Genomic DNA, 24,340 nt, shown 5'->3' with positions numbered 1-24,340 from the left:
CCTCCTGATGGGCGTCCAAGCTGTACTGAACATGGGAGGTGGGCGGGCCCTAAGCACAGAGGCAGCCAACCACGACGCAGGACAGCAGACAGCAGCCGATCACAGAGCGGGGCAGCAGCAGCAGCAGACGGCGGCGGGGGACCACCTCCCCGAGCATCGCGCTACGTCGCCGCCGGAACGCCGCAGGAACAGCCATCACAGGACCAGGCGGCCCCACCGGCCCCCCGCCACTCAGACCCCGGGAGCTGTGTCCGTTCCTCAGTCCATCTCTCCCCTTGACCTCTCCATCCCCGAGGTGGACCCCAAAATCTTCTCCAAGAGGCGCTTCCGCTCCTCGCCCCGGGTGGTCTTCAGCGAGACCCCCCCGTCGCACGACGTGCCAGAGGGGAAGGACTCCGACGTGAGCGGGGGGGCCGGCGGCGGCCGGGGGTCCCGGGTGCGGCGGCGGGCCGGGACCCAGCTGATGCACCGGGGGGAGTACTCGGTGTGCGACAGCGTCAGCGACTGGGTGGGCAACCGCACCACCGCCACAGACATCTGGGGCAACGAGGTGACGGTGTTGCCCAACGTCCGCATCGAGAACCTGGTGAAGAAGCAGTTCTTCTACGAGACCACCTGCCTGTCGCCCACGCAGAGGGGTCCCGGGGGCAGCGGCGCCGCCGGTGGAGGAGGCGGGGGTGGAGCCGCTGGAGCCGGCGGTAACAGAGGCGGGGGCAGGGCGGGCGCCAGGAGCCGGAAGCAGAGCTCCAGGGCGGCGGACTCTGGGTGCCGCGGGATCGACGTCCGCTACTGGAACTCCTACTGCACCAACACGCACACGTACGTCAGTGCCATGACCACGTTCGAGGAGAAGGCGGCCTGGCGCAACATCCGCATCAACGTGGCGTGCGTGTGCGTGCTCACACGCAAGTCCTGGCAGGGCCGGGCGGGGCGCTGACCCAGGGGATGACCCCCCCACTACTCCTGAACTGAACCCCCACTGAACTTTGAACCCTCAAAGCCCTTAGACACACCACAGACGGAATGACTTACACTCAGCAAACTCAACCCACACGCACAGAGGTTCTCACTCCTACCACTGGACCCACATGCTTCCTACCCAGCAGCCACTGCAACGTTATCGCCAATACTGTAAACCGATTCCATCCCCCGTCACCTCTATAAACATGCACCGAGACTAAACACACACGCGCGCGACGCACACACACACACACACGCATAGATACAAACACACACCTTCACTCACACCCACACACACATAAACACATGCTCGTGCACACACATACATAAACACACACACACACACACACAGACACTAACACAAGCACACACACATACACTCAATGACACACACTGACACACACAGAAGCACACACAAAAACAGAAACACACGCACACACATCCTCGGCCTGTGACTCTACCTCAGTCCGAGAAGTCTGGTTATTTTAAGTTATGAGGACTGCGTGTCATATTTATAGTTTATACAGTCTAATATGAATATATAAGTATGTATATATACAAAATGAATTCAAGCTTTACATGTTGTTGTTGTTGTTGTTGTTGTTGTGTTGTTCATGCTGTTATTTATTAAACACCTCAGTACATGCCCTGATTGTTGTGTCCGTTATACACAGTGTACCTAATATATACAGTATATTTATTATAATTCGATCTTATTATATATTTTTTAAATCGAATTTTCATTCCTATTTTCATTCTCATTAATGTAGTAGTTTACTACAATATCATTATCATTATTATTGTTAATTGTTATCATAAAAATGTATTTAAAATGACACTACTGGTTATTAACTCATTCTTAGTGCCGAAGAATCCCAAAGTCCTCCAAGGCCCCATGCAGCTCAGAATAGCCCCAGGGGAAGGGCGACAGGTTTAGGGAGCCCGGCGAGGGCACGGGGACATGAACACCAGGGTCTCAGAGGGGGGTAGGGGGGGTTAAAGGAGAGACAAGTCAGAGTCAAACATAGATGGATGTTGATGCATACTACTTGTCTTCACCCATGCCTGATGTTAAAGGAGCACTAGCACTATGGGGAATGAACGGAGGCTAACCAGGACCTCGGGTGGAAAACACATGTAGTGAAAAGATAATGAAGCATCTGTGTTGCATCTTGAAACAATAACTAGTGCTGTTAGAACTGTTTGTAATGTAATTTGACATCAAAGTACTTAGTTGATGTATATTTTATGAAGTTGCCCACATTTTTATTACAATAGTGAAAAATATTATGATTGGTTTCAGTATGGATTTTTTTATAGTTTATTTTTACCGTGGTTTGGCAAAGGATCAAGTCTCCCATAAAGACAGACAAAACAAGAACATAGCAGTTACTGCTAAGTATTCTCCTATTCTCTCTCTCTCTCTCTCTCTCTCTCTCTCTCTCTCTCTCTCTCTCTCTCTCTCTCTCTCTCTCTCTCTCTCTCTCTCTCTCGGTTCCATGTGAAATATGCTAGTACTTAAAGCTATAATCTATATTAAAAGTATAGATTTGTTTTAAATCCTCCACTTATCTTAATGCTACATCAACTGTATCAACTATTTCTTGGGTTTGTAAAATGAGGGAGTCCACCTCTGTCAACAGGATCAGCATGATTTTTCAACCAAAAATTATGAAGATAAACATTAGTCAATAGATGGCGCTATTTATAAACTTTAAATCGGTGGGCTTCATTCGTTCATGACTCGACCTTCTACAAGCATCTGATATGCTGTGATTTGAAAGCGTAATTTAACAATACTTTGACCATCAATGTGTTAAAAATCAATATATGCGTACAATATATTTGAAGACAATGCGTCTTCAAATGCGGCTTCAAAAAGCGCCGTAAACTGCAGCCGCAAAAGGCCCAAAACAAACTGGTGTTACGGACAGATAATCAGCGACCCAGTCATAACAGGATTTCCTACTTCCTCATTAAACATGTAATCAGTTCAGCAATCAGGATTGAACAGTCATAACCGAGTAGAGCGGCCTAAACTCTGAATTTCAATGGAAAAGGGCGGGCAGGAAACGTCAGGCCTGCGTGTTTGACACCAAACCACAGCTAAGTGGTTCTGATAACAAATGTCTGTGATGAAGGTGCAGACATTTGATGTGTCGACTATTGCTTCGTTTGTGTAGCTTAAGACAATCCTTCATAATAAATAACCGAAGCGTTGTTTAATACAAATGCACACAGTTCCAGCCCATTTCAGGTGTTAGGCCAAAGCACTGGCAGTCTCTAAAGGAGCTGTGTTTCTTTGCTCTCTGTGTTCCAGCCACTATAGCCCAAACCACATAATTTGACTGCACGCCCATCCCTCCCTCCCCCCAAGCACTCCTCAGTAATGAGCATCAAGGGACAAAAAACAACAGCAGTGCAAAATGCGTTTTAACACCCATCCCAGCAACCATGAAACACAAAGCAAAATTTTTGCCAGTCAAGTTCAAGTTAGAAAAAAAATTATATAAAATATAAAAAAATAATGACAATTAACAACTGAATTATACATCCATCTGCGTGTTTCTGTCCCTGGTCCAAAGCCTCATTCCTTACTGTATCGCTCCCTATTTTGTTTGGCAGACAAGAGTTTTACTCTATAAGGACATTTCTGACCAGGTCTTTATTTAGCTTCTATTTTGTTGGCCTCTCAATGGACCTAATGAAAGTATGTACGATGGTGTGTCACACACAGAGTAAGCACGCCTACAGTAGCTCCCAGTCTAACACCATCTATGTCAGGTTAATGGGTGCAGTAAGTCCTTTCAGACATCTCTAACTAATCAAATTGACCTTATTGACTAACAATATGTAGTCACCTACTTATAAGATTAGTAGGTTCAGAATGCAATGCATAATGATTGATCAAGTGTTATAAAAGATCAGAGCATTGAAAAATAATATATTACCAAGATTACCAAGACAAGTGAGATCTTTCCTAGATCACCTTTTGTGTGTGTGTGTGTGTGTGTGTGTGTGTGTGTGTGTGTGTGTGTGTGTGTGTGTGTGTGTGTGTGTGTGTGTGTGTGTGTGTGTGTGTGTGTGTGTGTGTGTGTGTGTGTGTGTGTGTGTGTGTGTGTGTGTGTGTGTGTGTGTGTGTGTCATGGATTAACCGAACCTGGGCTACAGGGCTACACCAGCAATTTATGGAAGACCATCTTCATGGACACGTCATCCACTTCCGTCCGTGTCGCCTGAGATCCGCTCCCTACTTGGAGCTCTTAACTCAGGCTGTAGTTCCTCACAACACCGCTCTTGGACATCCTAGTGCAGCAGCGAGGGACTTCATGCGAGGGACCCCGTCCTTTTACATTTATCGCATATATGCACTGCATAAAAACAAAAATCAACCCCAGTTTTAATTGTGACTGTATGGCAACCCCTTTTGGTTATTCAGCAAAGGATTCGATACTATTTTTTGTATGAATGAATGAACATATTATTGTAAAGAAACTATTCTTAATGCTGATGGTCTCTAAACCGATAAGGCTACTTCTAAATCGGGAAAGGCTTAAGTGGGGAGAAACTTCGGCATCAAAACCATGCGTTGGCCGGAATTTAGAAGATGAATCTTAACAGTTAGGCTACTGTTAGGCAGTAATATTGAGTAGGCTTTATTTAATATTATGTCGTAAAATGTCGGAAAGATTAATGATAAACCTGGACATTAAAACAATGGATAGTTTTGCTAATCTTATCTCGAATTTACTTAATCCTCAAAATTATTAATGCGCATGCTCATGGAAAATGTATTAAGTATCTTCGACATTTTAGGAAAAAATAAAGCACGCCTATAATTTTCATTATCATTGCTGATCAATATTAGGAAGTAGCTGTGGGCTGTATTACATTTCCAAATATTGTTTAAATGAAAAGGATGCTGGGTGCATTGGCCAATCCAATCGCACCGTCACGAATCCCCCTCCAAACCCCCCTACATCAATGCAATGGGCGGTCTGGAAAGATTCTGAGCGAATCCTACGGTGTTTTGTGTGTGAGTCTATGTGTGTGATGTGTGTGTGTGTGTGTGTGTGTGTGTGTGTGTGTGTGTGTGTGTGTGTGTGTGTGTGTGTGTGTGTGTGTGTGTGTGTGTGTTGTGTGTGTGTGTGTGTGTGTGTGTGTGTGTGTGTGTGTGTGTGTGTGTGAGAGAGAGAGAGAGAGAGAGAGAGAGAGAGAGAGAGAGAGAGAGAGAGAGAGAGAGAGAGAGAGAGAGAGAGAGAGAGAGAGAGAGAGAGAGAGAGAGAGAGAGAGGGAGGGAGGGAGGGAGGGAGAGGGGGAGGGAGAGGGGGAGAGAGAGTGTGCGTCTGTATGTGTATGTGTGTGTGTGTGTGTGTGTGCGTGTGTGTCTGCTTGGGGCTGCTACTGCTGCTGTCGGAATTGACAGCACTTGATGCGAAGTGTTGTGACCAGGGTGACAGGTTATTGCACTGTGTGCAATACAATAACAGAATCGCTTTACACCGCGGAATTTATTCACCAACAACTCAGCAATCATGGGGAAAGTGGAAGGAGGAATGAAATGTGTGAAATATCTTTTGTTCGTCTTCAACTTCATATTCTGGGTAAGTGTGTCCGATATTCGCTGGTGACTGATGGTAGTGGAGGGGACGTGTGTGTGGCTGAATGAAGTGCGGCAAGTGCATGCAGGCTATTCCGTTACAGTCCGCCTGAATGCACCGAAAGATAAAGCTCTACTCGTCCGGTGTCTTGTCGGAATGATGCAGATTATGAACAGTTTGCCCCGACTATTAGTCGGCAACAGTAGAGTAGGCTTTATTTAGCCGCCTGGCATGTGCTTAGTAGCGCGGAAAGGATGACAGCCGGAGTGGGTTAGTTTTGGCTCATAGGGCTCAAATCAGAATTTCCATACAGGAAAATCCGCCCCTTTCCCCAAATGAAGAGTGCATTCGAAAGGAAAGGTAGAGTGGAAGACACGGGGAGGGTAATACATGAGAGATCTACATGCAAACCACCGTAACTTTTAGCGCTCACTCCGGGCGTCAAATGGTCTTCGTTGAAAAAACAACAACAACAACAATGAAAAGAACCATGAAGTCACCACTGCCAGCGACCCTCCCTGTGGGATGGGACGGTGCGGTCGTTGCTATTCAATGGGAGGATAGGATACCCTAAAATAAATGTCCATTAAATCCTGTGAATCATGTCACTAACATCTTATTCGCTACAAGCCATCAGGCCAATATTCAGTACGATATGAGAGATCTGAGTGCCAAGTGTATGTGAAAGACTTATGCATGCCCTGGAGTGGTCTACGTGTGTGTGTGTGTGTGTGTGTGTGTGTGTGTGTGTGTGTGTGTGTGTGTGTGTGTGTGTGTGTGTGTGTGTGTGTGTATGTGTGTGTGTGTGTGTGTGTGTGTGTGTGTGTGTTTGAGTGAGCTTATGAACTGGTTCGACATGAGAGGAAGGGGCTGGTGGATGTTTATCGATTTGTTTTAATGCAAACCCGCAGAGAGAGACCAGAGAGTTTGCTCCATTTAAAGAAAGTCTGTCTGTGTGTGTGTGTGTGTGTGTGTGTGTGTGTGTGTGTGTGTGTGTGTGTGTGTGTGTGTGTGTGTGTGTGTGTGTGTGTGCGTGTCGGTGTGTGTGTGTGTGCGTGCGTGTGCGTGCGTGTGTGAGTGTGTGTGTGTAAGAGCCAAGGGGAGGACGGGGAGGGGCAGAGTGGCGAGAGAGTCTTAACCATCTGCGGAGTGGATCAGGCGGTGGGTGTGTGCGCGGTGGTGTGAATGGATCTATTGTGACACCCAGGGGACAATAGCATAACCCCAGTGTCTGCTGGTGCTGCCTGGCTAGCTGACTGGCCGGATGACTGGATGGCTATCAGTGAGCTATCAGGGAGTCAGGGCTGGAGTGATCCCCGGGGTGGTTTACATAAGGTCAGTTTGACCACGGCACCACTGTCGAGGTGTGGCTGAGCTAACAGAAACAAACACACTTGTTAGACACAGCTGCTTTGTGAGAGGAGAGAGAGAGAGAGAGAGAGAGAGAGAGAGAGAGAGAGAGAGAGAGAGAGAGAGAGAGAGAGAGAGAGAGAGAGAGAGAGAGAGAGAGAGAGAGAGAGGACATAATCCCGGAGTCCACAGTGGTGTGGCTGAATGACCGAAGTGAGGTGGTGGAAGAATGTTTGGAATAGATGGTGAAAAAGTTATTCAGGGCCAGAAGACCCTGTGAGACATAAAGTGAGTTAGAGTTTGTTTGTGACTATGTGTGTTTGTGTTTGTGTATGTGTGTGCTTTGTGTTTGTGTGTGTGTCTGTTTGTGACTGTGTGTGTGTGTGTGTGTGTGTCTTTGTGTTTGTGACCGTGTCTGTGTATGTGTGTGCATCTGTGTGTGTGTGTGTGTGTCGGTGAGGGTATGTTAAGCAGTTGTCCTGAACCTGACCTAGATACAGAGAAAATAATGGAGCAGAGACAGACGGCTATTGGTCTGCTGGCTCTGCATTTCCTCAATGCCCGTTTGATGTATCGCGTTGGCCGGCTCTCTCAAACATTTGGACCAAAGTATTTACATAAGCCAATGTCCCTTAAAGGTCCCAATAGCAACAAAGCCAATTAAGGTTAGGCTGAAAGCCCTGCCTGTGTCTGTGTTTCCTGCACTTTCCCCACTTTGTCATCCGATTCTGCACTCCTTCAGCCACAACTGAGCACTGACACCCTCACACACACACACACATCCATATTCACACATATACACGCATGCACAGACACACACACACACACACACACACACACACACACACACACACACATCCTTATTCACACATATACACGCACAGACACACACACACACACACACACACTCACACAAACAGCACCCCTCCTTCCGCCTGTAATACCAGCCCACTCGTAATCAGTACATCACATCACAATCCCGCTGCCCCCCCACCCCCCCCCCCTCCCACCGCCCCTGCCCCCACCCCCACCAGCCAACCAGCCCCTCCCGACATGCTGGTGGAGCCACAGCCGAGAGGGAAGATAAGATGAGGGCAACAAAAGAAGGGAGAATGGGGGAGGGGAGGGCGGGTGACAGGGAGGGCTCTCGACTCAAATCCCGCATGAATCCCACAAATAGTCGGCATGAAGCAGCACAGAAGCCTGTAGACGGCAACAGGGGCGACTCCCAAATCTCTTCATGCAAACCAATGACCCATAAGGTCCCCCCTGACAAAACACACAGCCACTGGTCCAGCAACACACCAGCAAAACTGCTCAAACAATAAGAGATGAGCAAAATCATGAAGTATTTTTTCATGGAACGATAGTGTGTTGAGTCAGGGATAAGGAGATTGTCATCGTCAACATTTGTTTACTGTCATTAAATGTAAATGCGGGCTAAGCTTTTGTATACTTTACCCTCATAGCTCTCCGTCCAATGGCTATCAAGGTCTATTTCCTGGAACATTTGTTATCTTTGTTTAGTGAAAACAAGGAGTGTTTGCATACTTTTCTATCTCAAGAAGTACACTGTCAATATAGCCCAACCGGGTTTGGGAAATCTATTTCAAAGAATTCCTGATCTTTAATTGCATCCCCACCAACTGTAGTTCTGTTGTCAAAACTACTTGAACAGAACACAAACCTATCCTAAAAAGCCTATTTAACAACAATGTTACAACACCAAGTCCTAGAGTAAAGAGACTTCTACAAACAAACCATAGAACTGTAGGGATGACATTTCTCTCTCAGTGTGTGTTTTGTTTTGGCATCATCAGTGAACAAGACACCATGCGGGTGCTTGTCTTTTCCCCCTCCCCTAAGAAACAACATTGATCCCTGACTCTCTTTTCACGTGTCTCCCTTTCTCTCTCTTTCACTCCACCCTCTTGATGGGTCTCTCTGCTCCCCCTCTCTCTCATATTGTGCGCCAAAGTGTAGTCACAGTGGCGCTTTGTCCTATGAGTTCAAGGTAGGGAGGGAGGGAGGGAGGGATGGATGGGGGGGTAGGAGATTTGGATAGTAAGAGCGGGAGAGGGGGGGGAGAGACGGAGGGATGGATGGGGGCTGTGAGTTTTGATTAGAAGGGCAAGGAGGGAGGGAGAGATGAGGGTGTAGAAGGTTTGGGTGCAGAGAGAGCGGGAGGGAGAGGGGGAGAAGGAGAAATGTAGTTCGAGATGGAGGTGGTGTGGGGGTCTAGTAAACAGATAGAAGGACAGATGCAGTGGGACAAGGGACGGGGTGTGGCTTGTTTCTGCCTAAGGGCATATGGCAGGAGACGGGGTGGGGTGGGGGGAGTACTAGAAGGGGTTTTAATGCCTCCTTTGGGACAGCATGTCTCCTAAGTGCCACTAGGTTCACTGTTTCCTTGCTATAGTTCACCATTGGACCAGGCTCAATAATTGCTGCCCAGATGATGTAAGTGCTAATTAAATACAAACTGTCTCCTGACTCCTTGTTGATGCTGCAACCAACGACTATCAGAGAGACCTTGTGTGGACTTGTGAACAGCGATATATAGTCCTAATTGGGGCTGGCACATATCCAAAGTGCTCCTGGCTCTATCCAACCACCTGCTTCTCCCTTGATTAGCAGTACACAAGCTAGTGTGGAAAAATGGACCACCACAAACAACCACTGTTTGATGGTTTAATTGTGATTTACATCCACAACCTGCACCTTACATGCTAGACATCCTTATTATGCTTAAGGAGTTACTTTAATACAGTTTTCTGGGTAATAAACCAGGGCTGCACTTTGCCAGGTCCTCTCAGTGTACACAGATGGCCTTCTTATCATGCTTTATATCTTTATTGTGCTAAAGCCTATTTCTTTTCCATCTTAGGGCACCTAAGACCATGGGAGGCCTATGTATTTTCAATCCACCAGACTTGACAGTGGATAGAAGTCCATCCACGTGTCCTTCACCCTCCATTCACAACGTTTTCCATCAAGGCTACTGGCTCCTCTTCAGTTGAAAGCTCAGACTAAGAGGGTGACCTCTAGAATGTGTGAGAGAGCGGAGGGGAGGAGAGTGAAAGGAAGGGATGGGAGAAGAGAGACAGGAAGAGGTGAGTGTGAGGAGGGTGAGGGGAGAGGAGAGGTGATGAGAGAGTAGAACAGAGAGTTCTAGAGAGAGAGGAGAGGTGGAAGAGAGAGGGATGATGAGGGAGAGAAGAGGTGATGAGAGAGAGGATGGGATAAGTCTAGACAGAGAGGTTAAAGAGAAAAGAGGTGATAAGGGAGACAAGAATTGGAAAGTGTTTCCGGAACATTTCTGTGTAACCAAAAGGTTAGGATCAAAATCACAGGAATGGGACGCATACAAGTGAATCATTGGCCAAGTGTTGATCCATTTTGGACCAAGGGTTTTATTGCTTTCACACGCACAGAAAAACACACTCATCACACCGCAAAGCCCAAACTGAGGCTTATTCAGTGTGGATTATCCAGAGAGGGCATGGGAACAGCTCAAGTGTAGGCCGGTGGCTACCAGTAAAAATGCTCAGCCCTCATGTGTAAGTGGGGCAGCCTCTTCCGTATTCAGGCCACGTTAACCAGTCACTGGAAGTAGCGCCGGTTGCTAAGCAGGAGCTTAAAAAATAACAGTGTGAGTGGCATCATCAGGCAAATGTAACTCTCCCTGGTTAATACAGCTCCGTCAGCGATGTTTGTGCTTTGGTACACATACATTGTGGTGGGTCTATTTGTCTATGTCGAAGGCTGGAGTAGAGTTAGGGAAAGTATGAGCAACATTTAAACCACATTTCCAACCAAACATGAGGCTCTGGTTAGGACCAAGGTGTGACATGCCTGCGTGCTGCCAAAATGGGGGTATATCCTAACTGTTGGTAGTCTGGAGGTTGCATGCACATGACATACTGTCTGTGGTCATTCAAGTAGCCAGCACGTTGCTCTGTATGGTTTCACACTTGTGTGGCCTTTCAAGTTGGGAACAGCCTACTGTTCTTTGTAATTTATTTCCTAATCTGTCTTGTTTTTGGGGTCAGAGAGGAGACCTTGCCCCATGACTTAATGTTGGAAAGTATTTTTTTTTGAAGCGTTTCACCTTAGTAAATATGTAGTTAAAGCTGGGGTAGGTAACTTGGGGAAACCAGCCAGAACCAGCTAGATTCCGAACCTTCCTTCAGGCATTCCTCCAAAGTCTCTCCCGCAAAACACATGAACTCAAATGCCTGATTACTGCCGAGTCCACGAGAAAGAGTGGGTCTGTAAAGGACTCAGTAATTAAGTAATTAATCATGAGTGCACAAAAGAGTGCGCGCAGGTAGGCGGGTAGGTAGGTAGGCCATCTAATCATTTCATTGTTGCCAAATTAAATTATTATTATTATTTTCAAGCCTGCGGCCCAAAGGGGCTCCACAAATAACAGATTTTCTTAATTTTTGTAAGAGCATTTAATTGATTGGTCGCTGAAGGGATGTCAAATATTATGAAAATGCTATAAAAAAAAATGCTCCTACAAGAAATTGCCGATGTAGCTTTATTTCCAAGATTGACATTTTTTCTCTGTCTATATATATATAAGATCGATTTTACAAAAGAAAAGCTTGTACATGTTTAGAAATAAGACTATTATATCAATTGTATCATAACACATAACAATAAGTGTGTATTAATGCTGCTTCAACCTCTCCTCTCCCTCCCTAGCTGATGGGCTCCCTGGTGCTGTCGGTCGGGCTGTGGCTGCGCTTCGACCCTGAGACGGTGTCCCTGCTCAACGGACATGGGGCCCCGGAGACATTCTTCATCGGTGAGCAGAAGGCAGTCGGGCAACCAATAACTGAAAACCAAATTGAACTGCAGAGTTTAGTTTACTCTGCTATGGTTTCACCAAATAACATTCATGGGAAGGTTGTGTTTGGTCCACTGCGTTGGCATCAAATCCGTCCACTTCATACTTTAAAACCCTGACAACCAACAGTTAGATTTTTGGAGCATAGATCACAGTTTTTCGTTTTGGGGAAAATAAAAAGTTATTTTAGATTTTATGATGCCCAAATTCACTGTCCGGAGAGGTCCACCGTTAACACTGTTTATTGACATATTTCCATGCAATCCCCTCTGCTTCTGAATAAAACTGTCTGTATGACAGTGGAAATATTTCCTACCACAGTAGACTCCACACACACACTCATTTTCTCTCTCTCTCTCTCTCTCTCTCTCTCAGGCTCTCTCTTCTCTCTCGCAAACACAACAAATACTTAATGTGGTTGGCGTGAAGCAGGAAATCAAATTGCACAAAGTGCAAACATAAGTAGACCTAAAGTACACACAAACACCACAGGCCTTTGAAAAGCGTTCAAGGAACTGAAGAACTCAACGCAAACCAGTGAAGTGGACAGGACAGTGAGAACACGCAAACACCATGTTATAAAAAACAACGACACGCAATCCAAAGTAATGAAAATGTGGATGAAAAAAAATTAGAGCCTGACTTGAATGAAAGAGTCTGGCCTGTGGCTCGTGGATCCAGAATTAGGGGGCGTACAGCCGGGTATTTAAGAAAGTGACAGAAGGGAAAGAACGATGGCAGTTGTCCCGTGTGGAAATAGTTTATGACGTACACAGTTTTCTGTCTGTCCAACAGGGATAACGTCACAAGATGAGAGACGTCAAGTGATTTATAAAACCACCATATCAAAGTAGAAAAACCATCAGTAAGTTAGTCTGTGTGTGTCTGTGCACACACGTGTGTGTGTGTGTGTGTGTGTGTGTGTGTGTGTGTGTGTGTGTGTGTGTGTGTGTGTGTGTGTGTGTGTGTGTGTGTGTGTGTGTGTGTGTGTGTGTGTGTGTGTGTGTGTGTGTGTGTGTGTGTGTGTGCATGCCGATCACAGTAAAGTTGAAAGGTGTGTGGTGTTCTCTGTCAGGTCCTCAGAGCGGGCCGAGCTGCACATGGCTTTGACAGTGAGGACTTGTCACCCGCATAGAGCGCAGGGCTGTGGAGGGGCAGCTGAGAGCACTCCACAGTTTCCATGGTCTGCCTCCCATATGGAGCCCGGCCTAGCTCCCCTCACACACAACTCACAACACTAGAGATCAGAAGCTGTTTCGGATTTGAGGTGCACACACACAGCACACTTGAATAGAAAAACACACCAAAAGAAATAACAATAGTACGATTATCGTATTGGTACGATTACAGTGTGAGTCAGTCCTATCTAATGAGAAACATCAAAAGGGAGGATAGAGGATGGTATTTTAAAATCTGTAATTCCATTCCATTTGACTTTACAATTAGTCTTTTTGCGCTTCAAGATTGCTGACTATCATCCTGTCCCATTTACACTGATGACATCATCTTCAATTTGCACCCGAGTGGTTTGTTGTTCCATCTTGCATCCCTTGTCATCATATGAATTGTTCTGTCCAATCAAAACCCACACCTGAGCATATCCCCACCTGGGGGATAAAGTTCCCTCCCTTCAGCCTGTACAGTACAGTGCCGTTGCCTGGCAACAGGCGCCACTAATGGGAGTGGATGGGCCTCGTATGAACTAGCATGGGCCCGCATCCTCCCAGCAGAACGCTGTGCGCCTAATGAGCAGTTTAATGGCAGCTCGGGGGAGCCCGGCTGTGGCGGGGACAATACCCTCCCAGCTATCCCAGAGTGAGTCATTAGGCAACTCGATATTCACAAAGCATCGGGTTCTGTTTACAGAAAAAAAAAAACAGACAAAAAAAATGTACTCATTTTATGTTTGACTGACTCAATTTGACTGACTCAATGCTGCCCCCTTGTGCCATTTAATGTAAATTAAATCGTCTGAGGCCAATCTACCAGGTCCTAGTAGTGGGTTTTCATTTTGGACCGTCCTTCCTTCTTTCAGGGGTGTACATCCTGATCGTGGCTGGCAGTCTGGTGATGCTGGTGGGCTTCTTCGGTTGTTGCGGGGCCGTTCGGGAGTCTCAGTGTCTTCTGGGCTCAGTAAGGACCAAACCCTCGGTCAACATTACACTTTAGCTAGAGAGAACGTAGCTACTCACCCATTTAGTGACCTACAGTTCATGAGCTCACAAATACACTAAATAAAACGAAACATTTAATATATATAACATATCTGTATATACCCTCAGTTCTTCGCCTGCCTGTTGATTATATTCGGGGCTGAAGTTGCAGCTGGAGTGTTTGGATTCCTTAACAAAGACAAGGTATGTGCATTCTGTCTGATTCAAAATGCCACTTATTTTGAATATACTACTGTCTAAACTTCACGTTATGAATTAACTACTTCTTTCCCCTCCTCGCCTCATATAGATCATCGAAGACGTCCAGAACTTCTATGCCAAAACGTACGATGACAACAACAACAGCACACTAATCTCCTCATACCACAAAGTGGTAGGTATGGGGGAAAGAAAGTGACAATGAATCATTTCGAATTTAATCTGTGCATGAAAGGAAATGTAATGATGTGCCAGTTTATGCTGTAGTCATGTCCTATTGACCTCTCTTTATCATAGCTGAACTGTTGTGGAACCAAAGCTGCGCCCTGCAGTGATCCTCCGGGCGAGAGCAAGGTGCGTGTTCTCTGCTAATCCAGTTTCACATCCAATTCAATTCCAATCTGTCCCATCGTCATCCTCAGCAGGGGCTATCATGTTACAATGGAAATGTCCTAATTTCATCACATTTTGGTGGAACTCTAATGGATTTCCTCGCAAGAAAGTCACGTGAACGTATGCATGCTTGGGATGAAGGCAATACTTTACATGGGCAGAGGTTCTGATCAACGAGCACGACCCCATGGTTATAAATGCTCCCATATCTTCCCAGCTTTAGTCTGTTGCCTTGCTTCCACTCAGTTATCCCCCTAAATGCTTGTTACCTTACTATGGGTGTCTCACCACAGGACTGTGAGGTGGGCATCGAAGAATTCTTCAACAGCAAACTCTACATCATCGGCTACGTGGGCATCGGCATCGCTGGTGTCATGGTGAGCATTGGCCCATAGAGGGAGACAGAGACACACCCACACTGACACATTAGCAGATACAAACAAGACACATACAGTACATACTGTACATACTGTACATACAGCGATATACAGTATTAGCAGAGACATATAGGCAGACATACTGACACAAATTAGCACAAACACATACTGTGTATACTGACACACACACACACACACACACACACACACACACACAATTCAAGTCAGTTTTGTCATAAAAGTTGGCCATTTTGCACCCTGTATCCTGTGTGCCACATGTCCTCAGAGTCGTGTCGTTGCCCCCAGATCATTGGGATGATATTCAGCATGGTGCTGTGCTGTGCCATTCGTAACAGCAGAGAGGTAATCTGATCTGCGTTGGAGCCCTGGAAGTCTCCCCCTGCTGTCCCTTCAGACCCTGTTGTGAATTACTGCACGATGAAGTGAACACCCATCTATAAATCCTTTCATATGATCCAGGGACAGCGGCCATTAGACCACCCTTTACAAATACTGGTGCTTTGATCAATAACCTACCCTCGATCGTAAAGACATGCCACAATGTTTCTGAGTAACTCAATTAACCCAAGTCATTTTGTCATGAATTGTGTTGAATCACAATATTTACACCCACTGTAACCACTTTGCCAATACAGACCATTTAAACAGTTTATACAAATTTGAGAATAATGACATTTGGTGTACATTGCTAGCTTCCTCCTTAAAATTATTGAAACGCTTACCCCAATGATAGCAAAAAGTTACATTTGTATTTGCAATCCCCTTATGAAAGGGACCCAAGAGTTGTTGCAGTGGTGTGCTAAGCATGCAAGAATCCCCCCCCCCCAACACAATATTATGTAACTAAAGCCCTCGAAAAATGATGCCATGGCTGTAATGGAGAAATGCAGATGCATTTGCCTTCAACAAATGTGCAATGCATGTTTATGCTCCCCAACACACACACACACACACACACACACACACACACACACACACACACACACACACACACACACACACACACACACACACACACACACACACACACACACACACACACACACATACACAGACACATGATTTTTGGAAGACCACTGATGGATGGGTCCTCCTTCCTGTTTTAATTGACTCAGTCATCCGGTTGGACCGGTGGCTTCATATTCTACATTATTCATGTAATTTGTATGCAAGGCATGACGTTCTTAACATCGTAACAGTTGACTCCCAAGACATTGTTGACATGGTCCATCAATGCTCCTGGCATCGTGAGCATCTAAAAGTTCCTCTTTAACCAGCCTTTAGAAAAAAAAAAAGTACAGTACAATAACACAGCAGGCAGTATTTGTCTGTTCATGTCCTCTTTGTCCTTTTCCGCTTCATTGCATCCCATAAACAAAATACAAGATGGTGGTTCCATCTGAACCAGGGCACAGTTCAGGCCACCGATATCAGGGCACATTTATGTAAATATGGGTGAATTGTGTGTGGTTTAAAACGATACATTGAACAGTTTTTTAATTTAATATTCTGTGTTCTTAGGTCCAAACTTGCAGTAGATAGTATAAGGATGTTGACATGGACGTTATGTGTGCCTTTGTTTGACGACAAGCTATCACTCACAAAAAGAACATAGATAGAAAAAAAACTGAACAAACAGAGAAAGTAATCGTAGCTACTAATGTACATATGTTTGTAGAGTTGGACTGCGTGTTTACCGACACACACACACCCAACATGTAGCAGGGGGGATCTATTCCCCCAACGATTTCCGTTTGTTTTGTTCTTGTCATGGAGTTTGATATACACTCCGATGGGTCTGACTCTCGGACCAAGAGAACAGATCTAATAAATGTAGACGGATCTGAGAAGTCTCTCTGTTTGGTACCAAGCATGACCCGTCTTGTTTATCCATAATAGTAACTTATACGTTGTTAATGTTAGGCGGCGTATCTGGAATCCTCGTCGCCGATGAATCTTGGTGTTACCTTGGTATTTCAATATGAGGACATGATGAGGTTACCAGTTATATCTGAATACAGCCATGTGTGCCAATAGGCCAGCGATCAGACAAGCAGTTGTAGTTATCTGCTGGAATCAGACACTGTAGAATCCGTACTGGCTTAGGGAAGAATTGATTGATTTATGATCTTTTATCATATTTAACCGACCAATCCGTCTATCCATATTGTATTCCTTCAATGTAGGCCTATATGTTTCAACGTCATGAATGAAGTTGTTTTGTACCATGCTCTTTGTGACTGATATTGTGTTGGATTGGTTTTTTTTCTGCATTACGTGCTTCTCAGGAAGATTGCTGTTTGATGCCTAATAAAAATATTTTTCAAAAACAGGTCTTCTACCCTCCTCTGGTTTTCTTACCACTGGATGGAATTGTTTTACATTGTTATTTTCAGTTTTCTTGGCGTCTTAAATCTTTTGTGGATTTCTGTCAACAGCTCCTGCCTTTCTCTACGTGCAGTATCACACAAAAATACGTAGGCCTAATGTCAGTTCGTCATGGTTGTTGTATATAGGCCTATAGAGAGGAGTTCCGTTTCATTTAATATTGCATAGTTTCCAATAACTCCCGCTAAGCCCTTCGCATCTTACGCGTGACCGTGACGAGTGTGTCTCTAACGTTCCGGGAGTAGTAGAAGGATTTGATACATTTAAATTCAAAAATGGTTGTGAAAGAAAAAAAAGTTCACTGTATCCGGCCCTTTACATTTAAGCTAACATCTAGTTATCCAATATTAAAAAAAATCATATAACTTTAGGATAATCTGGCGTGCCAGATATTATGTCCGATGGGCCAGTTATGGCCCGCGGGCCGCCAGTTGCCGACACCTGATGTATGTAATGTTTATATAAAGTAAACATCTAGGGAGAAATTAACAAAAATATATTTAAACTCCCCTCCTTCAATCATTCATTGAACAATTGATACGTGTGAGCCTATTTTAATAAATGTATACATCTCATACGACACACCACCTATCATACCCCTACAGTGTGTGTGTGTGTGTGTGTGTGTGTGTGTGTGTGTGTGTGTGTGTGTGTGTGTGTGTGTGTGTGTGTGTGTGTGTGTGTGTGTGGGGGTTCACATTCAATAGCATGAGGGACCATGGTCGAGGTCTAAGTTTGAGCCCGTAAAACAGCTGCTCCCCGCAGCTAAGCCAATATGACACAGGCTAGGGTTACTCCCCACTGCAGAATGTGCACTTGATCTGGCACCTCCCCACTGAGGTGTACCGTTCAGCGGATAGGAAGTGCAACCGTTTCTGAACTTGCATCATACTTTTTGGCTGAAGCTCAACACAGACAAACCAAGACACGACCGGTTGCTTAGCCTAACCTAATTCCGAGGCAAACCTTCTCTTTTATGACTGACTGAGATAGACACAAAATAGTTAATTCCAGTTGAAAAGTTTATTCCGCCAGTTTAGACAGTGGAGCACAAACCCAAGAACCCTATGGTTGAAAATGTCATCAAAATCTACACCAGTTTTATAAAGACCAATGCTTAAGAACGATGCCTAGGATGTATAAAATCACATCATTGAGCAGAACCATCTAACTGTTTTATGTGTTCCGGGAATTGGACTACACAAATACTGAATAACAGAATAAACACTTACTTAACCCTCCTTAGTGAAACAGGTCCCAACAAGTACAGCCTAATTAAATCTACGTAGAAATTACAATGTTTCCCTACTATTCTTTGCATGAACTGGGAATAATCTCATAATAATTTTCAAGGGCTTCAAATATGTTCTAACAAAATTCCGGACGATAGGGTCCAGTTTGATCAAAAGATCTTACTAGTCCGTTATTTGACTGGACCTGTTATTACCGCTATAGAGACAATACACCTTCTTCTGACTTTTCATAACTGAGAATTTTTTGTTTGTCACGTATTTTCACTTTATAAAAAAGCCCACTATGTACAAATAAACGATAGGCTACATTGACATTCAAGTGCAGTACATACAGTAACCCTTTAAAACAGGATTGGGGATTTAAGAACTTTTATGCCACCTCTGCTTATATTTAATAATAACAACCAATTGCATACTTCTTCCATCTCTCTATTGACACCCCACCTTGTAGTGGTGACTAAATTAGATTTGCTCGAAGACTACACAGGATGTCATTACACAGCAGGGGTAATAGATATGGATTATATTTGCAGTAAGGAGCTAAACCGAGCACCACAAGCCACAGTTTATTCATCCTGACAACAAGGAACATTTGGGAAAAGCTGGACAATCCAATCCCTCATTGAGGGAAAACTGTATACACAAGGAATTAACAATGATTCATTCCTTACAGTTACAATAAGCTCCCCAAACAAATGTAACTTGCAAGTTCCTGCAAAACAAAGGGCTAAACATGGCGTGTCCTGCTACAGGAGCACGGGTTTGAAGCCATTCTTCACCTTAGACGTGTACCACGGAGACCCCTTCAGCACAAATAGCCTTGTACAATAATAGGTAGGAAACAAAAAGGAGCAAAAGTAAAGTAACGTTAGCTGGGCCCACAGCTATTCCCGTTGCATAGCTGCCTGCCAACCTGCCGAGGAGGTAGAGAAGAAAGGCTCACGAAGAGCAGATGCTCTGAGGTGTGTACCCCAGAAGGAACTCTCCCACCCCGACAAAGTAGACCACCTGGGCTATGCCGAAGAGAGGGGCGATGACTAGCGCCCGGCAGCTGGCCCCCTTCAGGAAGGCCCCGGGGCCCTCCTTCCTCAGGATTTTTCTGTCAGAAAAAAAAGAGAGTTCAGATTGGTTCAGCGACAGACACCAAGAACGTGTAAGAAAGCGTGCGTCTTGTGGTTTTTCGTCTGTTTTCTCAAGAGAGCACAGGATGTATTACCTGATGCAGTCCACTACTCCATTGTAGGTTTCTTCGTTCGCTCCTTTCTTGAGGGACTGGAGCCTTGTCTTGACCACTGCACAACCACACAACATAGAGGTTAGTTGAAGACAAAATATATAGACACACTTTCAATCTCAGCCAATATTTTGTGGGCCACCCCTACCATCGCATGGGCTGACAGTCACGGCAGCGATGGAACCGGCTAAGCATCCGGACACAAACGACCAATAGAACGGCACGGCGGGGTCTTCAGGCGAGTGGCGTCCGAGCTGGTGCAGATGGGCAAAAAGGGGGAAATACACCATCGAGAACGGCATGTCCCTGGGAAAGGCATCAAGCACAGCCGTAGGTATAATCGAAGTTCTGATCACAAATCGTTTTCCCCTTTTAGCCAGAAAGACGCCAGCTCAATGGATTCCCTCTCACCTCATCAGAGTGGCCCCCAGACCTCTGTAGAGGCCCGGGACCCCCTTGGTCTGGAGCAGCTCCCTGGTAATCTGCATGGCGGACACGCGGACCACGTGAGGCGCCGGGTTGGTGTTGTAGGAGCGGCTGAGCACTGCTCCAAGCTTCAGAGCAGGCGCCATGCTGGGGATCAGCCTCTGCTGCGCCGCTGAGGGAAAACAACAGAGTAATCCTTTAGTAATACCAATATAGCGATTACAGGGTAATCCATTTTTTTTATAATTTCTGTCTTTGTTTCTTCACCTAGCCTGCCTGCATCCTGCAATTGGATCTTAAGCATCTCCATCGGTGTGGTGATGATGACCTGGCACATTCCTGCACCACAGCCGGACAGCATCTCCTTCAACACTGTTAGCCTGCCACTGTACGCAGAAGAAAGCAAGAGGATAGAAAAACAATAGGGGGTGGTTTAGCGTAACGAGGGGAATGGGGAGAAAACGATGTGTGTGTGAGCATGTGCGTGTGCGTGTTAGAACGCAGTCCTTTTTTCAGATCAAATGTACTCACCCATCTTTGCTTAGTTGGTGGCGGAAAAAGTCATTAGCAGCAAGTTTGATGGCCTTCTCAGGGGTGACCAGTGTGAGGTTCACGGCGGCTCCTACAATAAACAACAACTTGAAGCATTTTCAAAAGTGGAATCAAATTTGAATTCAATTGTATAAAATAGAGCAAACTAAAAACAAAGATTACTTCCAGATTGAATGTTGAATTTGGCCAACAATCAAATGTTTTCAATAATTAATAAATTGTAAATTATAAAATTTAAAATACGTAATTAGCATGAATATCATGTCATATTAAGTGGCAGATCAAATGTAAAGCCTAAATACCCACAAGCCTACCTCTGTACATGCCAAAGTACCCTTCAGATTTCACCGTCTTTATCAGGCAGTCCAACCTTAACAACAACAAAGCACAGACTCATATTCACACCTCAGCCCAACATTACGTGGGTACTTTTCCAATTCACGATGAAGCCTGTCGGTCTCTTACATGTTTTTGTAGACCTGCTGGCCACTGCGCTGGTTCTGCAGGCGCGTCTTGGCCAGGTCAATCGGGAACACACAGGTGACCCCCACCATGCCTGCAATGCCTCCATTGATCAGCTTGGCTGGTAGGCTGTGGGCGAAGAAAGGGCATGGAAGGACAGACACAAACACATTAAGGATCCATGTTTACAAAACATTGAGTCAGTAGCAGTTCTTTGGTTTGTGTGTGTGTGTGTATGTGTGTGTGTGTGTGTGTGTGTGTGTGTGTGTGTGTGTGTGCGTTTGCGTGTGTGTGTGTGTGTGTGTGTGTGTGTGTGTGTGTGTGTGTGTGTGTGTGTGTGTGTGTGTGTGTGTGAGTGAGTGACGGAGTGAGTGTGTAAGAGACATGTTTTCACACCAACATAAAAGGAAAATATCAAGAATGGACAGTTTATTATATTGGAATACAATAATAATATTATGCAGTTACATCTTTAATGTATTCCAGTATTACTACGTGATGTTTGGTCAGTGTAGTCCACTGACGTATGGCAAATACTGCCTCCAGGCATCTCGACTGCTAATAATAACTTACCAAAGAGTAAATCTAAGTAATTAGGCTACGTGTTGAACAATCACAGGACCACACCATCTCAGCATACGTGTTGTGGTGACTTTATGTAGGCTACTTAATAATAATAATAATAACAATAATAATAATAATAATAGACACATAAAACACCAACGCAATTAATCATTCCATTGCATTGGAATGCATTCAGATATTGGTCATTCATTGATCAATGCAGCAGTTGTGTTTAGTGTAAGGTGTGCTCTACCTGATCTGTTGATGCTGGGCCATTGTTTCTGTTAAAGGTGGTAATTTGTCGAATGGTGGAGGCAGGTGGGGAAGAGCACACTGAGAGTCCCTGGGAGACACTGAGCAAGGCGAGATTACAGAACAGGAGCTTATATATATAGGCAAGTACAGCCTTGCAGTTTGAGCACCAGAAATCTCCACCCACAATTACGCCATGCCAGAAAAAACATTTGATACGGGCGGGGATATCTGGATGTTGCACCGAGAAGCTTTGCACACTCTTCAGAACCAGCATTTCAATAATGTTTTCGGCGGCAAAAGTTCCTAATAAATGTATTGTATATGCATTATGTAAAAACGTAGGTTTCAAACACAGAACAAGTTATGGGTTTAAATTATGTCCTCACTTTTTACATGATCATGTAAAAACAGGATCATTGGTAAAGTTATAAACTTTCATCCGAACCGAATACAAACCGGTAAAGCTAGAGCGTGAACTAATCTTGTCATTGTTACAATACAATACCTATGAGTTGATGTGTCATTGAGCCACTGCGTTTTTCAGTATATACTTATTGCAGTTTTCAATTGATAAAACTTTAATTGAATCCTCTGTGGTATCGTTGTTTAGGCTAGGTATGACTCGGAGAGTGGTAATGTAAATGTTCAACAATTGGTTATTCAGAGACACAAATTAAACGAGCTTGCACTCGTTTCCCTAATCCAGTTCAGTTGAAATTGGTCATAAGGCAAGCCTACTGGTTCCAATTTACCCAGTTAAACCTTCGGTCTGCTTTGGCCTGGGCGGAATTGCAAAGAGGACATGCTTGTACGGTCTGATTTATCTCATTCTCAAACCCATACCACTGTATATGGTGTTGTGTTGACCAATGTATGTAGAAGATATTCAGGACTGGTGTTTGAGTTACTAATATGTGGTCCAATGAGGTACCGATGTTGGCTTGAATATGTAAATAATGCATAGAAACATTTACATCACATTGCCAACCTGTCGAACATGTTAGTCTAGTTGGCATTCCAGATGCATCGTGCAAGGACATGTTTACATATATTTCACTCACTTTATTGTGGCGACAGCTTTCCTATAACCCTACATGCCCACTGCACCGTGTCAACGGACGTGGGAAGGCGTGGCTGACGGATGGGGGAGTAGTCTTTGCAGAGGCATCCGTCAGCCAATCAAATCGCTTCGCCGGGTTCTTCCCGCTTCTTCCTGCTTGTTGCGATGCAAGATGACCCGCTTTCCCGTATCGTCAGAGCCTGAGTCGCGTCACAGTGCTCAAATTTGCGTACGCGATCTGATTGGATGACGGATCCGTCGCTGCCGAAAAAGTTGAACATTTTCAACTTTTTGACGGAGCCAAAGGCTCCAACGGAACGGACGGATCCACAATGCATTGCGCGTCCATCCCCATTCAAAGTCAATGGGGATCAGTCAACGGACGGAGGTAGTGGGCACGAGGCTTAAAGGCCGCTAACGCCTCGTGCCCACTACCTCCGTCCGTTGACTGATCCCCATTGACTTTGAATGGGGACGGACGCGCAATGCATTGTGGATCCGTCCGTTCCGTTGGTCCGTCAAAAAGTTGAAAAATGTTCATCTTTTTCGGCAGAGACAGATCCGTCATCCAATCAGATCGCGCATGCAAATTTAAGCACTGTAGCGAACGCTACATGCCCACTGCACCATCAGTCAACGGACGTGGGAAGGCGTGTAGTAGTCTTTGCAGAGGCATCCGTCAGCCAATCAAATCGCTTCGCCGGGTTCTTCCCGCTTCTTCCTGCTTGTTGCGATGCAAGATGACCCGCTTTCCCGCTTTCCAGTATCGTCAGAGCCCGAGTCGCGTCACAGTGCTTAAATTTGCATACGTGAGTCTGCATATAGACTTGAATGACAAAAGTATATTTTGTTGATGGATTGTTTTTTAATTGGAATTGTTATTGTTAATTTTATATAGAGGGAACATATTATGCCCCCAGGTGTGAGTGTGATTAGCCTTACAAGCGTTTTTAAAATCTGCCCCTTCTGACATCACTAGTGGGCGTGGCCACCTAGATCTGTGCTGGATAGATGAGCCACTTTTACTTCAGTCCACTGAGTAGGCTGGTAGACGGATCTATCCAGCACACATCTAGGTGAGCACACCCACTTGTGAAGTCATAAGGTTTTCGAAACGGCATGTAAGGGCTGATCACACTCACACATGGTATAATACAGTATGTCCCCTTTAAAGAATGATTTAATTGAAGATTGTCTTTGTAAAGGTTCAAAAT

General features: G+C 45.1%; 3 protein-coding genes across 3 annotated transcripts in view; 2 read left to right on the top strand and 1 right to left on the bottom strand.

Moving 5' to 3' along the window:
- The window catches only part of ngfa (nerve growth factor a (beta polypeptide)), a 20,848-nt gene extending 19,241 nt beyond the window's left edge, over positions 1-1,607 (top strand). The window contains exon 3 of the mRNA XM_030360396.1: positions 1-1,607. This exon is cut by the window's left edge and continues 37 nt beyond it. Within this exon, the coding sequence (XP_030216256.1) occupies positions 1-937 (937 nt within the window). The 3' untranslated portion in view covers positions 938-1,607.
- A 3,692-nt stretch (positions 1,608-5,299) lies between these two features.
- Positions 5,300-17,264, top strand: LOC115546694 (tetraspanin-2). Its single transcript, XM_030360383.1, has 9 exons — positions 5,300-5,424; positions 5,458-5,564; positions 11,625-11,727; positions 13,805-13,902; positions 14,052-14,126; positions 14,233-14,316; positions 14,439-14,495; positions 14,828-14,911; positions 15,218-17,264. The coding sequence occupies exons 2-9, from the start codon at positions 5,496-5,498 to the stop codon at positions 15,281-15,283; spliced, it is 636 nt and encodes a 211-aa protein (XP_030216243.1). The 5' UTR covers positions 5,300-5,424; positions 5,458-5,495; the 3' UTR covers positions 15,284-17,264.
- A 1,059-nt stretch (positions 17,265-18,323) lies between these two features.
- On the bottom strand, positions 18,324-23,175 carry LOC115552167 (mitochondrial glutamate carrier 1). Its single transcript, XM_030368027.1, has 10 exons — positions 23,128-23,175; positions 22,065-22,164; positions 21,251-21,376; positions 21,100-21,155; positions 20,765-20,855; positions 20,501-20,619; positions 20,219-20,405; positions 19,956-20,113; positions 19,790-19,865; positions 18,324-19,672 (listed from the first exon to the last, which is right to left on the bottom strand). Coding segments are annotated over exons 1-10 (1,074 nt in total). The 5' UTR covers positions 23,129-23,175; the 3' UTR covers positions 18,324-19,512.
- Positions 23,176-24,340: the final 1,165 nt, after the last annotated feature.

This window comes from Gadus morhua, chromosome 1 (genome assembly GCF_902167405.1).
Source record: "Gadus morhua chromosome 1, gadMor3.0, whole genome shotgun sequence".
In the NCBI taxonomy this organism is placed as follows: Eukaryota; Metazoa; Chordata; class Actinopteri; order Gadiformes; family Gadidae; genus Gadus; species Gadus morhua.
The sequence above is the reverse complement of the archived record's forward strand: the minus strand, read 5'-3'. Positions and strand labels throughout refer to the sequence as shown.